At 29.0% G+C, this 17788-nt stretch overlaps 1 protein-coding gene and 1 pseudogene across 1 annotated transcript in view; one reads left to right on the top strand and one right to left on the bottom strand.

The window, feature by feature from the left end:
• Positions 1–420: 420 nt before the first annotated feature.
• LOC132949467 (farnesol dehydrogenase-like) lies at positions 421–4965 on the top strand (annotated as a pseudogene).
• Positions 4966–9588: 4623 nt separating this feature from the next.
• Positions 9589–17788, bottom strand: part of LOC132949425 (alpha-1,3-mannosyl-glycoprotein 4-beta-N-acetylglucosaminyltransferase B-like) — a 28184-nt gene continuing 19984 nt past the window's right edge. Inside the window, 7 exon segments of the mRNA XM_061020306.1 lie at positions 9589–10886; positions 10951–11058; positions 11333–11463; positions 11536–11846; positions 11928–11974; positions 12058–12191; positions 13383–13715. Coding sequence (XP_060876289.1) covers positions 10827–10886; positions 10951–11058; positions 11333–11463; positions 11536–11846; positions 11928–11974; positions 12058–12191; positions 13383–13715 — 1124 coding nt within the window. The 3' untranslated portion in view covers positions 9589–10826.

Here is a 17788-nt window from a genome sequence, read left to right as displayed (position 1 = left end):
ACACAGACACAAAAATAAAAAAAAAAATAAATAAAAAAACACACATCATTGTAAAATCAATACATTCATCGTTTCACTCAGAATCTAAAAAATGGAAATTGACAATGCCCGTAACCCGCTCAAAATAAGTCAAAATATTTGGAAAATGTTACGGTGTATAGGAATTGCAATTATAAAATAAATATTCAGTCAACATTTCATGTCCCTACGGTCATTTGTTTTAGAGTTACACCAAAAACCTAAATTGATTTTCTCGAAAACAGATTTTGCGTAAATATTCCCGTTTTTCCTTAATTTTTCTTTTGTTTTTCACGTCGCGTTTGAAAACTACTGAGAAATGTTTACTTATGACCCCCCAAGTACCAACTAGATTCACTTTCCTATCAGAAAAGTTACTGTCCATGCACTTTTACTGTCCTAAAAGGTGATGACAGACACAAAAAAAAAAAACACATCATTGTAAAATCAATACATTCATCGCTTCGCTCAGAATCTAAAATAGTTTAAATATTTATTGGTAATTAATAAATACCGTGAATTTCGTAAAAATTCGTACTTCAAACACTTATATATAAATATTGTGACTTTTTATTATGGATACTTTTTAATTAGTATATGCATGAATAATACTATAACTTATAAGGAACCTTGTATTTTATTTTTATGTCATTGAATTAAAATTTAACATTTACAATTACAGTGACCCACACAAGTACACGAATATAAGTGATTCTATATATACATATTATATAATATGCAGCAAAGTGGTATACCCACTTGCCCACCCTTTTTGTTTATCCCAGAGATTCATGACTACAGAGGCAAGCACGTGACTGTGCAGGGCAAACCTGTCACGTGGAGATTTTTCGTAGGCGGTCGAAATGAGTAGATGTAGTAATAGGATGATGAATATCGGTGTAGATAACTGCAACGTGTAACGCGTAATCATCGTATCCATAAGAGGTTTGTTATAAAGTTTATAAATGTTAATTAATAAATGTTAGTTAATAAATGTTTATTATAGAGATTATTGAAATATAAACTGCAGTGAGGTTCACGCGGCAGTATCAACCGCACGGAACTCGCCGCTAGAATATAGGTACGCTCTATCCTGTTAATATTGTTATTTCAGGACATATTACTGTATGAGTGCACACGCCTTGACGTATAATAATTGTTGAACTAACAATAATATTGCAACGAGTAACACTATGGACCGGTGGAGGGGCAAGGTGGCAATAGTTACTGGCGCCAGTGCTGGAATCAGAGCGGCGATTGTGGTCAAGTTGGCGGAAAGCGGCGAGAAAACTTACTCAAGGTAAACTATTTCGATAATCGACGACACAGACATATATTTATTTATTATAACAACAGTCTAAAATTATAATATATAGTAGAGATAAGACAAATAGCCGATTCACGCCTGCACGCGTACAGGTACGGTGGCACAAATCATTTTACTTTTTCGTGGGGCACCGGGCAAACCTAGATATTTACCAGCCGGCACCCACCCACAGTCATTAATCATTATGAGTTTTATATGAGTTTATCATACAATATTATATTTACAATATAACTATTGTAACTTATACCCGCTATACTAGGATCCACTATATATACTTACATAAACATACCACAAAATTATTATATATATTGTTTTTAATGGAGAGGGGGGGGGGGGGGTGGAAAGTGCTTTATAAATTCTGCTCCTGCACTCTGCTGTGCAGTGAAAACACAAGTATGCAATTGTAAAAATTGATTATATAAATTATACTGATAATTTTATTTTGCCTATGCTCACGCTATTTATCCATAGTAAAAGGAATGAGACGTATGCTCAGTAATAATAGTGTGGATATTTATTTAAGGGTAAATATATCTTTAGGTATATATATATATAATTCTTGAGTGTATACTGTTATGAATCGTGTAACTTTTGAACGAATTGACCGATTGAGATAAAAGTTATACCAATAAATTCCTTTGAATCTTGTGTGTATATCGAATGTTTTCAATCCCTATAAGTACCTAGCTGAAGGGTAGCTTAAACATAAATTAATTTTGGCTTATGCAAATTAAATTTTTTTTTGTTTATTCATAGGGTTGCCATTGGTTACATTTAAATATAACAATTATGATTATTATGAACGTATTTTAATATTTTATTTGTCCTTAAGGAATTAGCAGAATCTTTGACTGATAAAGACTACGGGACTATTTAGACAAAAGTATGCGATGTCACTAACGAACAAGCTGTAATAGATGTTTTTTCGTGGGTAGATTCAACTCTAGGAGGTCCCTGCATTTTAACTAACAATGCTGGAGTTTCAAAACTGTCAAACCTTTTAAGTGAGTACACCTATCTTTGGAATAAATTTAGAAATTCTCTTAAGCCTTTAAATATCGCTTTTGTGATAAAGATGGAAAATTGGAGGATTGGCAAGAAACATTTAATCTCAATGTCTTGGCATTGAGCGTGAAAGAGAAGCTTACAAATCGATGACGAAACATAAAATCGATGGTCACATCATTCAAATAAATAGGTAATTTGTACTACACTTTATTATGTTATACGTTGTTCATAAATGTAATTAAAACACGGTAATTATTATTATAAGTCACTGTTGTCTGTTTTTAGTATCTCCGGTCACAAGTTAACTCCGAATTTCGCGTTCAAAATGTATAACGCTTCAAAGCATGCTGTCACGGTACTGTGTGACGGACTTCGACACGAATTACAATTAACTGGATCAAAAATCAAAGTTTCGGTAAAGTAGAGTACGATATTTTTTGATAATTTAGATAATTAAAAACGTATTTCTCTATGTATGATGAGGGTTACTTTTAAATAAAAATAATATAACTAGTTGCATTATTTATTTATTTATAAAAAGTCGCTAATTTTTTTTTAAAAGATTGCAAATTTAAATTTACTATAAATTCTATTTATAATTCTTATTATCTGTGAGCACATTCCATTAGAGTTGTCAGTATCACCTTTTAACGATAGGTTTTAACAAAAAAAACTACACCAGGGCAGGTTCACACTATATATCCGTTCAAAATGTGTATTTGAAAACGGATGCGTCTTACCGGATTGTCGTCTGCGGGCCAGAGGTTTTTATTCCGTTTTTATCTATACGTCTGGCACCAGCCCACGATGTGTTAGAAACGGATAATTTTCCCACTGTCATTAAAAATAATATGTTTCGATGTAGAAACCGGTAGGAAAATTAGCTTAACTGTACGATAATGATAATTAACTATAAAAAGTTAAGTTACAACAATAAACATTTAAACTGAATAAGTTAATAGTTAAAAGTAAAAACAAAAATAATTAACTAGTTAAGTTAAAAAGAAATTAACTTCTTAAAGACTTTAACTTTTTAACAAGTTAATACCCACCTTTAATATATCTACTGTACAGAAAAACACATATTTACATTTTATATATTGTTATTTGTTTTATAAATCTTTTCGAGTTTATTAGTTTTACGGTTTGTCAATATTTATTTGAGTTAACTAACTTCCACGTACATTATTTTCACAATTCGAGTAGGGATAGTGCTTTCTCTGATAATTTATTCTGAATAAGGTCTCAAGATATTAGTTTTGGAATAGTTTTTTTATTTTTTGTGTTATCACAATGGATTTTTATTTGTCAAGGTTAAATCAAGTTTGATGCCAAGGTATTTAGGATCATCACATTTCTGTATTTTTGCCAATGAGTTCTCAGTTTGCGCATAGCATCTCTATTTCGTAAATGTCAAATGAAAAGCAGTAATGTGTGTTTCTACTAATTTCGGTTTAAGATAGTTGTTATTGTAGTATTCCTTCATAGTATTATTAAGTGTGACGTCTCTTCAACCTCCTCGAATGATTCGTTCTGAGTTGTAACAGTGAGATCATCGGAGTAGATAAAGTATTTCTTTCGATTCCCAATCGGCTGATCATTAGTATAATATAATATATATTGAATAAGATTTAGTAGCTACTAGTATACTTCCTTGAGGCAGTGGCGTCACTAGACCCTTTTTTAAGGGTAGGTGAACTCCATATATTATATATATATAAACACATTAATTACTAAGTAGTTTACCTGGATTAACTCGGGGTGTTTAATGTTATATAGCCATATATAGGTCATCCGACATAGGCATGGTTATAGATACAAAAAACCGGCTTTTATGGATTAACAAAAGTAAAAATTAACAAAGTATAATGCAGCGCTGACGTTGATAAAAGCCGCTCCTGTTATAGCTTTGCTCTTGTATCCTTTCTCATAGTAATAACTCCTCAAAAATGGTAATATTGGTAAAACATTAACTAAATACTTAGAAAAAGTTTAAAAAGTCAAAACATCAACCATTGAATGTCTATTAATAATTTATAAATAAAATTAAAAAACCTTACAAAGTATTTTCCTAATAATTTGGATTTTGGAGTTATACTGCTCTACCCCATGGTAAAGCAGAATTACATTATTATGTTTATAAGACTTTTTTTTACACAATTAATAATACCAGAGTATTATTTAATGTAAATTTAATACAAATTATATTTTTTTATTTTATTACAGACTATGCGTGTTTGTTACACAATTGTAAACGTGATGCTAAATTGTAAAAAAGAAAAATTGGTATGAACATAATATTCAGTAGAAATTAATATCGTTATTGGTCTTAAATAATAATAATAATTATTTTTAATGTATAACTGTAAAAGCACGTTTAACTGTAATTACATGTTTATATATTTTTTTTTTCTAACACGTTTATGAATAATTTCACCATTTAATAATAATATAAAAAAAAATTGTATGTAGCCTTCTGGTCATGTTTTATGAAGTCTTATACAAATGTAGTAATGTTTATGTGAAATAAATTAAAATTATATAATTAATTTAATTAAACAGATATAATTATCGGCTACCTGTGGCCTATTGCCTAATGTCTATTGGTTTTACACTGATGTGTTTTTTTTATTTTATTTTTGTGTCTGAACGTCTAAACACGTTTCCCAACAGAAAAAATCCTTCAATCATTAACTCTGATCTAGTATTGTACTTTGGAAATTGATCAGGAAATAAAATATGAGCATTAGTTAAAATTATTGAAATAATTGTTTAATAACCATGGTTAGGTTGAACCAAAAAGTTGGACCGTCTCCACTCAGAATCGTTTCTATCAAATACCTTCAAATATTTACCATTGAATTCAAATCTAATATATCCATTACAGTGACCTACTCATTGACGAGGTACACTCGACCCCTAATGTACGATGTAATATCTTGTTTTTTTTTTATTAATTTTTTTGTATTAATCATTGACATTTGAAATATTTCACTCCTACTTAAATTATAATTTTCTATACTCAATGGAACTTTCTAATATTTTAATTAAACTTAAACTATATCTATATTGTATGCATTTCAAATCTTAATATTTTTTTAGTGTTGAAAAGTATTTTTCGAATAAAGACTATTCTTAATTCAAAATATTTAAATTATATACCCAACACATAATTCAATACCTACATTTATTCACTTGGTATCCAGTAGGGACTTAAAGACTTTGAAGATAACAGAATGAAATATAATCATCGTTTGCGAATGGAAAAGATGATTTTCGCAACCAGCTACACAAGTTGAGAAAATAATAAAACGTTGAAAATTGGACAACATAACGCTTCTCACGTTTCAGTGACCATCCATAATATTATAGTCCCCCTCAGTTTTTTTTCCACTGTTCAACCGCTGGTTTTGCACTGACCACATTGTTTATATTACCTACATACAATCATACCGCAGTCATTTTACATATAATAATAACATGCCTATTAATAAGTGATTGATATACAACAATAATGTTGTAGGTAAATACGTGTGCCCAATGTACTGCGTGCATATTATATCTTAACGACAGTGAAAATGTGAAATATCACGACTAGCTAAGGTTGTATAGGTACCAAACGCAGAGACTTTTCGTCGGCGGTCGTCGTTGTCATGATGTATACGCTGCACAATAATATTGGTAGGTTTAATAGCGTATAACGTACCTAACAACGCACATGATTTCAACGGAGTATTAATACTCTACTGGAGCCAGTGCTGGAATCGGGGCGGCCATAATTGTCGAGTGGGTGGAGAGCAGTGTGCACGTCATCGTGGCGCTCGCCAGAAGAGAAAATGTACTCAAGGTAAACGATATCGATTATTAAGGTATATTCTATTATAATAACATTATATATCAATCGTCTTATCCAATCGTCTTGGATATAACTGGATCGAGCTCGTGCAGATCTGTGCGAAAACGATTTCCTCTCTGATTCGAGAAAGAAATTCATAATTTTCTCCTTATCTTGCACCCCCGTCCACCCCATATACTTCTTATAGTACCTGTATTATGGACATTCCTGTGTACATTTACCAGTAAAACGCAATGAAATAAAAATAATAATGATAAATTGAATTCGTTAGTAACATAATAATATCTTACTTTTTACATTGATCCTTGGCATTTGAAAAGTGATAGAAACTTGGTCCTTAATCAAGTATAAGTAAACATTGCATTAGTAATGTTAACATTTATGTTAGTTTTACAGTAGATTGAATTAATTTTTGTCAAAAATATCGCATTTACTTTACAATTAATATTCCATTATTATAGGACATAGATAATAGTATAATATAGGTACCTATTACCTATGTGATTAATTCCGACTTATCGTAGAACTATGTGAATAGGTTCGAATACCTTGAAACTAATTAAAATGTTTTTGAATATTAATATAGAGCCCTTGCTTCCAAATATCTCTACGGGGCTTCATTTTCCCATACCACTGTATGCCATATTTTGTAGGCGTATATTATATATGGCAGGCGTAGTTGTGGTTTGATGTACGAGATACACACATACTGCAGATAATTAAACTTTGCGCACGCCACCGAAATACGTAATTTTCAGCAGTCTACTTGTTAATTGATTGTGTATACCGTATTTTGACATGTTCGTGCACGCCATCGTTTTCCACCCCGGGTGGACTGGATAAAGACTTGGCTATATCCTACGCAAGTACGTTTTTGCTAATGTATACGATATACTTAACTATAAATTATTATAGTTGTCTGAAGTTTTCACTTTTTTTTTTTTTAATGATTTTACCACTGTAAGATTAGTTGTCTTCACTTATAGTTGACTGCAGCTTTAAAATTATATAATTATATTCTCGAGTAGTTAAGTTATATTCTGACTATAGAAAATAAAAATTAATGAGATAATATAGATATTCGAATAAAAATACTTTTAGTCATATATAATTCGTTTCAATTACATATCATACACTCTTTAATTAGTATAGCCGGTTTAAGTTTTATTATATTTCTATAACATTTAATGTTTTAACCTAACATTTTATATATTGTATAAAATCAATTTAATCAGGCACCAAACGACAATTTTTTAACCATTCTTTACTTTATTTTATTTATTTTCTTTATGTCAGTGTATTTGAAATACCTACAAAAAATATTATTTTATAAGCTGTTTTTATAAATCGCTTTTAAGTACTCTAATTTTTTTTTTTTATTTAAAATCTATTAAGAAACTTTTTCTCGTTATTTATTTAAAGTTTTTGTCCACATTTTTCCAGAAATTTTTATGTTCAAAGTTAAGAGTTTTTATAATTTTATTACTTATAAGTTTAACAGCTATAATCACTTAAGTTTAATATAATATATAGGAATGGAAGGGTAATATATATAAATATTATATAATTCAACATTAAGTTTTATTTTTCCATTCTGATCTTATTAAAATTAAATTATTATGATGAATTATATTATGTTTCTATAAGCATAATATATATAAATTTATTATCTTTATAAAACCTTATTATAGGGGGTAGTTTTGTATATTTCAAACGTTTCATTATAAAATTTTTTTTTTGTTTAGAACAAACAGTTTCAAATCCGAGGTTGCTGATTGATACAAATTAATCTAATTTTAGTTTTTACCAATTAAGCAATATTATTGCTAGAGAGATTTTAAATATTTAGATATTATATGCCATTATAATATTATTTTAGGGGGATGGAGTGGCCGAGTGGACTAAGTCGTCGGTTGTGACGCACACCGGCGCTGGTTCAAACCTCGGTTCACGGGTGGCATTTTTCTTCGGGCAAGTCATGGTGTCCTGAGAACAAGTGCCGCCATCCCCCACCCGGGCATGGCAGATACCTATACCTATACATATACGGGTGCCCACTTGAAAATCTGCCAAAACTACACACACGTGTTTACACCTATCAAACTGGAAAAACAAAATAGTAAATACAATCATGGAATACGGCCGGTACGTCATCAGCGAAAAATGAACCAATTTCAATATATAATGCAACGCGATTCAACGACAACAACAGTTTAGAGTTTCAACGTTTCTATAACCTATATGGCTGTATACTATAATCTAAATAATGCATTATAAGTTATAACTAAATAGTATACCTTTTATTAGTTTTTAATAAGTTGACATATAATATTACTGACCTTGATTGAACTGTTTAGTTACAATTTCTTTATATTATATTATATACTTTACTAAAATGTACACTTTCTTTCATGTGGGCTCTTTCCGTTATGTATAAATAAATATCATCATGGTCACTCACGCGGACGACGTGTGTAAAAAATTATAGAAACATAGTAACAACTATAGTCTTCCATCTTCCTAACCCATCTTCAATCAAAAAAGAATGATGTAAACAGCTGGTTACAATTACTATACACCCATATATAAAATCAAAGCTCTCATTCTGTACAAAACTCTATATGTAAAAATCACTGGTATTGCATTATTGCGTAAATATTCCTGTTTTTTCGTAATTTTATTTTTTTTGTTTATTCCGTTTATCTCGTATAGTACTGGAAAATTGCCCTCCAAAGTAAAAACTAGATCCAATTTGCTACAAAAACCTCCTCGAAGTTGAAGATTGGAACATTTTTTCTACTATAAAAAGTGTCTGCAGACACGAAAAAAAAAAATCAAAAACTATTGTAAAATCAATACATTCAACGCTCCGCTCAGAATCTAAAATGTAAATTCTTTTCAATCGCTTTTAATAACTCGTTTCGCGTAACGCAATTTTGTTTCGAATAAATGCGCTCTTTCAGTCTTTCGTAGTCCCTATATGCCTATTGCCTATATACTAAACTTATTACTTATACACATAATATATCATAATATAATATGTCTATAAACTATAAAATAAAATAAACGCTTGATTAGCGTATTATTATGTAATTCAAATAATTCTTGAAAGGGCTTTTGGAATTTTCACGTGAAACTCAGAATACAAACGACGAATTATTTCTAGGTTTATTAGGTATAACGTATAAATAATACGTCTAAGTTAAAACCAATCACGAAACATTGTGCGCACAAAGCGCATCCAACTCTATAAATTAATGACATTTAAGAGCCTTAAGCTAAGTAGGTAAGTACTATAGTAATAACTAATATTATAGTATATTATACACTATATAGGATAGGTCATTTGAGGTAATTATAATATATTTTTGAAAATAAGTGTTGGTGTACATTTGTTTATTTATATAGTTATCATCAAATCAACAACTTTTTTTTATAAAACAGTAATATATATTTAGTAACATTAGCTTATAAATACTTAGGTACCTACGTATCATATGTTGTATTACAATACTCATAAATCATAATATACATACTCATATAAAATATAATTATCAATGGAAATTTACTAATGTTACAAGTACTACCATCAATTAGTACTTTTACAAGCGAATCAAACTTTTGTCAGTGTGACATATATGAACTATGTATATCTCTTTTCTACCGAATATCATCGGCATTTCTGATTTTTAAATTTTTTTTTGTTTTTTACATTTGTTATGAATTTGATTTTCATTGATGACACGTTAACACATCTAAGACCATTACTTTATACTATTTATTATATTATACTATATACATTGTAATAATATTATTAGGTACAAATTATTTACATTATGATGATTTAAGAATTTCAATAACTTAAACTAAAAGTAATATAATAAACTTATAATATGTTTACTAGGTACGTAAGTACCTGTATAATTTCAATAGGTAAATATTTAATAGTTTAACGTATGCCTAGGTAGTAATAATTTTTCTTTTATAAGTATCTATAAATAGTTAATATTCTAAAAAATAATGATATCACTTGGGCACATATTTTAATTAAATACAATAATATTTTAAATGTGATTTATTTAATTATTTCTATATAGGTACATAATACATCAGCTATTATATAATAGTGTACGCATTTAATTAAAAATTAAAGACTAGAATGATTAGGTCCCTTAAATTAACCCTGAATAATTTTGTAATTTTTTTTTATAATTTGTTTTCCTATATATATTGTTACAAAATGTTTTTATCTCAGATGTCAATATGTCATTGTTTTTTTTTTTTTTTGGCGTAAATGGAGTGGAAGTAAATGCAATACGCAGATGTGTATTTCGCATGAATAACAAACATAGATCAATAATAATACAATTAAATGATATGAAAATAACCAGTAATTGTAGGTATTGTTTCCATATTGACTTATTTATGCCTATATTATTATACAGACAACGTTTGAATTTGAACTTTCATACAATAATATAATAGCTGTGCTTACATATAATTAATAAATTAATTCACTCGAGCAATCACAGACGATTCATTGTTATTTTAATATCATCATCGTTTGATGAAATCTTTTTTGATTTTCGCTACAGGTAACCTGTACCTTACCATAGGTCATTTTCCTCTGATTTTATTTATGCGTTTTACGTTGACGCTTTTCTTGAAAAGACTATCCTGTGAGACAAAAAATATTTATTTACTTAACATTTTACTATTTTTCTATATAAAATTACTATACCTTTAACAGTTGAATTTTGCCGTTTAAAGAAGACCTGGTTCCAATATGTTGAAAAAGAGACGGTCTGAATGTCACCCATATTTCGTCTTTTCGTTTTCGACAATCTCTCTAAGAACAAAATTTATTAATAATATTAACAAAATTGCAATGTTAATAATAATTCGTTTGAATTTCGTTTTGTATGGTTCAAAATTTCAGAGTTTTTAAATTTTAACGGGAAAGTCTTTTAAAGCATTTTTTTTATATATCACTTATATTATAGGATACCTAAGTAAACCAATTTCAAGCAGATTTAAATTTGAAATGATGATTATATATGTGACGTTTGTTTTCGTGAACCTTAATTCTTATAACATATGCCTACCATAAACAATTTACTCACAAAATCTTTTTCAAGATTACAAGCTTTGGTCTCCATCATTCCGTCTAAAAGCCAATCTCCCGGCTTATCGTTATAAAACATCACGATGAATTGTATCAGCCACGGTAAATCTGAACATCTCATCATTTTGCCTAAATTGAAATATACCATTGTACATTCGTACCACTAGTGATATTATACTTTGCAACTGAAATAGATTTTACCGATAAAACCAAGTCGACAGAAGTCTAATATGAACCACTCTCGTCCGTCGGCTATCCTTTGCAAAGCCGTTTTTTTCATAATAGTGTGGAATTGCGGCTTCGCGACTACGTCATCTTCAAGCTGAACGTAAAACGATCCTTTCGGCTGGCAGTACATCATTAAGAAAACATAATCTAAATTTTGTTTGCTCCTCCAGCGGACCCGGTCTTCGGAGTCACCGAGCGTAATGCGAAGCTTGTTGAAATCTGGATAATATTCCGGGGACGGAGCAATTATGTCCACGAGACCCGAGTTCACTGCTTCCGGTAGCCTGAAGTTAAATATTCAACAATATTAAAATTAATTCTTAATTTGTATAATCGGCATCGTAATAACAATGAAAATAAATTACCGATTTTTGATTTCCGCAGTAACTTGTTGCGTGTATTCCTGATCGATCTGAAACAATTACAACACGCCCGATGCAAATATTAATCTATCGGTAACATATTTTATATTGAGTAATCACAAGTATACATTACTTCGCCAATCATCACTACTATTAACGAATCTTTCTGTTCAGTTTGATTCATGTTGCTTACGATGTTAATCAATGTCTGTATCAAGTAGGTCTGTTGTTGGCGACGAACAGTAGGAACTCCAAACACCATTGACACTAAACCAAAAAAAAAAACATACATTTTAAAATTATTATAAACTCTTAAATAGGTTTTATGCCGATTTGAATTATTGGCATTATCATTCATTATTTTGTAACAGAAATCGATGTTTAATCAAATACCTAACTGACGAATAAAACAAATTAGATTATAAGTGATTTAAGGTATAGACGAGAGTAAAATGTGTATAAATAAATGTTATTTTATTTCCAGGTTGGCTGGATGGAGATGATATAATTAATTTCAATTCATAGAGATTGCGGTGAGGGGGGGGATATTTTCTGGTATTGGTATAAGCGTTAAACTGAAGTTTAATTCTTTACAAACAATTTATGTACCATTCGTTTTATTAGTATAGGATACTTTGTAATATTACGCTCGTCAAATATATTTATATAAATTCATACAGTTCATTGAATAAAATATCAATACTATCGTGACATGTTTTTTTACGAACCATTAGGTGCCCCTGTAAACAATTATCTGAGATTAAAATTTATATAATACGTCGGTTTTACGAAAAATTGGTTTTTAACTATAGCAGGTACCTTATAGTGTAAAAGTTGTAGTTATACACTAGGTTTGTAATTTAATTTGAACAATAAAAATATAAAAATCTACAATGCGTATTGTTAACGAAATTCGTTTAAGGTAAGAACACTGTGTTTTATCATTTAACCACCAGATAATTATTGTAAGTGCAAGGTTAAACAGTAAAACTTAGTATATTCTAGTTGATTTCGGTCTTAAGAATTTTATTAAGGGACAATTTATACATCTTGTACGTTGGAATTAATAATATTAAAGTAACCTTTTTTCAATTCTTTTTTACAAATATTATTAACGACTGTACTAACATAATATTTAGATGGTAAAATTAATTACTTATTATATGTACCTACCAATTAATAATAAAAACAAATTTAGGTACATGTACCTATATTATGTATTACAACGGCAGTACAAAATATTAAATATACAACTTCAACATTGCCCAGGCGTTTTACAAAATACCTTATTTTTTACTATGCCTTTGCCATACCTACCCGCATATTATTGTTGACCTATATATTATTTATTTCTGCTACTATATAATACAGTATATAGGTATATTGCTTGTAACTAATATTGTTTATCTGTACACCGTTCTTATTGGTCCCTTGTGTGAAATTAAACGAGTAAATAACCTGCATTTCTGCCTCCGGAATGTAATATCAAAGGCCTCAAATAATTCTCGTGGGACCGCAGATGGGGTAGGAATGTGTACACGTCGAAGTGTGCCATCGGTGACCTGACCATTTCCACGGACTTGTTGAAAGCAACCATTAACGATTCTATGTCTTCAGAAACGGAAACATTCAGCGACTTCACGATCGTTTTGAGAACCGAGCTGAAATGCTTGATTAGTTCCTGGACGTCTTTGTCTTTCAGTTCATACAATCTGGTCAAGTGATCCACGCGCATTTCCATTTCCGCCAGCTTATACGTCACCGAACTGTGATCGTATAAATCTCTGGTATCTGTAACATTAAAGCGATTACATCAATGACGCACAGTCGAATAAAAAAACCAAAGGACGTACATTTTATTTGATATAATATTATAATGTGTAAGTGTTCAAATTATATTCCAAATCATTATCTCAGTGACGCGCACTTTAAAAAAAGACTTGGGTACATTTTGAGATTTTAATTTTTATGTATCGAATACAAACGAGAAGTGAAATTCAAATTTATTATTGTTTAGATTTTTGTATTTTGTAGGTACGTGTATAATAATAATATACTATATTATATAATAGGTATAATGAAGGCTAATAGTTGCATTTTCATCGTACTAGGTACACCCAGCAGAGTATCCTCCTCTTTTTTATTGAAGTTTTATTTCAATTTTAATTTTCTTAAATTTTAAGTACCTAGGTAGGTACTTTTTTATTAGTTATTATATTTTATAATAAAACACTAATTGTAAACTTTATAAACTATAAACTATTGTTTCTAGGTATAATGATATGAATTTATAAAAAATGTGAGAAAAATATTATGTTTTTAAATTTTAGTACTAAGATATAATACAACTAACACAAACTATATAATTTAGGTACCTACTTGTACTTGTCTTAAGCTAAATAAATGTCATAATTTGATTTAATGAAAACAATTTATTTAGTTACATTTTTTTTACTTTGATTTTATTTGCAATACCATCGAAAGAGTAATTTCGTATAGGTACGTTGTAGGTACATGATTAATAATATTACATGTTTTATATAAAAAAAAATAGAAAGTATATACTAGAGAGGTATCCACTCTACTTTACAGTACCTAAATGTCGAGTGTATCTCATCGTCATTAAGTAAGCCACTATAATGAATACATTTTATTTCAGTGATAAATCATTGCATACAAAATACGATTCTGAGCGAAGACAGTCTGTCAAGCTAATAATATTATAGTACCAATATAACAGTGTATGTGATGATATATTTATATTGCCATTATAGTAATATATATTTTACATTTTTTGTAATAAGGTAGGTTAAATTTGTTTTTTCCTGAAAAAATTAATCTATATATTTTGAAAATGTCACTGTGTAAATAAATATAATTTATACGTAAAAGTTTCAAATCCTCCGAAGAAAAAAAACTAAATAATCTGTCATCATTAACAATAATAATAACAAACTATATGAAACAACTTTGTTAAAATATATAATTTCGTCAAAAATTTGAACTTAAAATGTTTATGAAAAAAAAATGCTGTACCTACTCTATATATATTTAAAATTTTGTAGTTCCAGTATAATCAACTTATGAGAAACTATGCATTGAATTTTCAAGCAAATTTTTGACAGATTATAATTTTTTTTATTGGTAATTATAGAAAAAAAAAACAATAAGATTTAATAAAATAAGTATTTTGTAAAAATGTCAATAGTATCTAGAGTAAGTCAGATTTTTGAGTTACAGTTAATTACTAATAAGAAGATTTTGCAGAATATTAATTTTTCGTACAAATAACAGATTTTCCACTTTTTTCCTCGATTATTTTGAGTAAGTACTGGGAATTTTTAAGTTTGTCCTTCTAAAAGTAAGTATCAATAATAAGTCAATTAATTCTCCTTCAGGAACGTTATTGAAGTTAAAAAATAACTGTAAATCGTGTACATTCACACAAAAAAAAAACACTTCATTGTAAAATCAACACCATTTGTTCATTTCGCTCAGAGCCTAAAATAAATTTTACGCACATTGCAATTAAATGCCATTTTTTCCAATAAAATATTAAACAATTATTAATCCTCGATGAAATTATTTAAAAACAGAAGGTATATTATTATTTTATATATGTTACATATGTAAAAGTTCAATAAAATACTACTTTATAAAATATTCACACAATAGCAATCTGCTTTTTCACCTAGCTTTAAAAATGTTAAGTTTAAACATACAATTTTTAAAAGTTAACCAAAATAAACAATAATTTTACTTTTCTGAACAACCTCACCTTAGCGTCCGGTCTAGGTAAAAACATAGTCATCATGTGGATACCTGGTCACTCGGGAATAATAGGTAATGAAGTAGCCGACGAACACGCCTCAACAGCCATCAACAACAAAGATACCGTCTTAATTAATAAAATGTCATATGATGACGCAAAAAAAATCATAAATGAGCGCACAAAATATAAATGGCAAAAAATTTGGAACTTACAAAACACCAAATTAAACGAAATAAAAAGAGACATACATCGTTGGACAAACCCTAACATCAACCGTAAAGAAGATACGGTTCTCAATAGACTCCGTTCTGGTCACACCAGAATGACTCACGGCTTCCTGATGGCAAGAGAGGAAGCTCCCATATGTCAAACCTGCGGAACCTTGTTAACCGTCAAACATATAATATCAGACTGTTTAATGTTCAACCAAGAGCGGACCACACATCAGATATCCAACAACCTAGACTCTTCCACTCGGACCCAATCATGAAAAAAACATTGATTTAATAAAGTTTATAAAACAAACCAAATTGTTCAATCTTATATAAAAAAAAAAAATGTTATTATTTTGTATTTAATTAATGTTTATTTGTAAACTAATGGCCTTTGCTGTCGATGTTAATTTTTTTTTGAGATCAATAAAAAAAAAAAAAAAAAATTTTTACTTTTAAAATATTTTCCTAAATTGAATTTAAAAACATTTTTATGAAATACAAAAACTAACGCTTTTTTGATTTTAATTTTAGGTATAGCAAAAAATACTATGAATTATAACGGTATAATTGGTGATAGTTATCAAATATATATATTTTTAAATATAAATTAGAAAAAAGATATTGACAGTGACAATCAAGGTTAGCGGGTTAGACTCTTTGTGCATAATATGTATATTATTATGTACAATGTACATTGTACATACTACATAGTATTGTATACATACATTTTAAGCCAAAACACACTTCAAATTTATTTTGAGCTTTTCCGGTGAGTTGATAAAAAAAAATGTGATTATTTTGTGTTTCAACTTGTTATAAGACTTTCTACAAAGGTAGAATATTAATGATGATGTTATTTTACTCGAGAGTCTCTTCTAAAAGCGTCGATCAAGTCGGAATTAATATTATATACTTACTACTTATGTTCTACATACTATATTAAAATCTATACTTGATCTGATTTTGTACTTAATTTGTATTATGAGTTATGACGTCAAACGTGAGATACTTTGAAATATTTTGGTTCATTGCGTGCAGTTTCTATATTATATAGGTAAAAATGTAAAATACATATTTGTTTTAAGTAAATTTCGTCAGAGAACAAATATTTTATTATTTTTCTCCTTTATAGCAATTTCATATAATTCATATTTTTATCAACATACATTGATTTACGTGTATAATTAATTTAAAATTGATTTATTTCCATAAAAATATACACATATAACCAGGATCTTGCAACCCAAACTAACCGGAAACCATTACACCCTTAAAAACTCTTAACCCACACCTGAAACCCATATAACCTGAATGATTTTTTTTTCAAAACACCCGAATTGACCGAAACCCGAATAAATCATACTGGTTAACCCAAAACCTAAATAATTTATTATTTTACAAATTTAATTTGATAACATCATGTAATTTTAATTGTAATTTTTGAGTTGGTATATAATTATACTGTTATTAGTTATCTGTTATTGGTAATTAATATTAGTTATTAAATATTTATCATTAGGTATCAACACATTTTAAAATGTATGAATTATGCATCGTTTCATCATTCAGTAGTATCGCATGCCGACTATCAGTAATATTTTATGAAATTAAATAACATTCTGGGGAATATCCTTTGGTCTAAAACATTTGGTAGGTATATGGGTATATAGGTACATGCATATTTTAGTTTTAAAAATACGTTTTTCCCGAACTATACTTAGCATCTGTATTAACCCATATTGATCCGAGTAATAACATGTATGAGACCCCAGACGTTGGTTTGAATTTCTTATTGCAGTGTCTGAAAACTCGAATTTAAACATCCAGCACCGCAGCATCATGTAAACCAAGTAAACCATCGGAGTGCAAAGCATTGC

Source organism: Metopolophium dirhodum, chromosome 7 (genome assembly GCF_019925205.1).
Source record: "Metopolophium dirhodum isolate CAU chromosome 7, ASM1992520v1, whole genome shotgun sequence".
Taxonomy (NCBI): Eukaryota; Metazoa; Arthropoda; class Insecta; order Hemiptera; family Aphididae; genus Metopolophium; species Metopolophium dirhodum.
The sequence above is the reverse complement of the archived record's forward strand: the minus strand, read 5'-3'. Positions and strand labels throughout refer to the sequence as shown.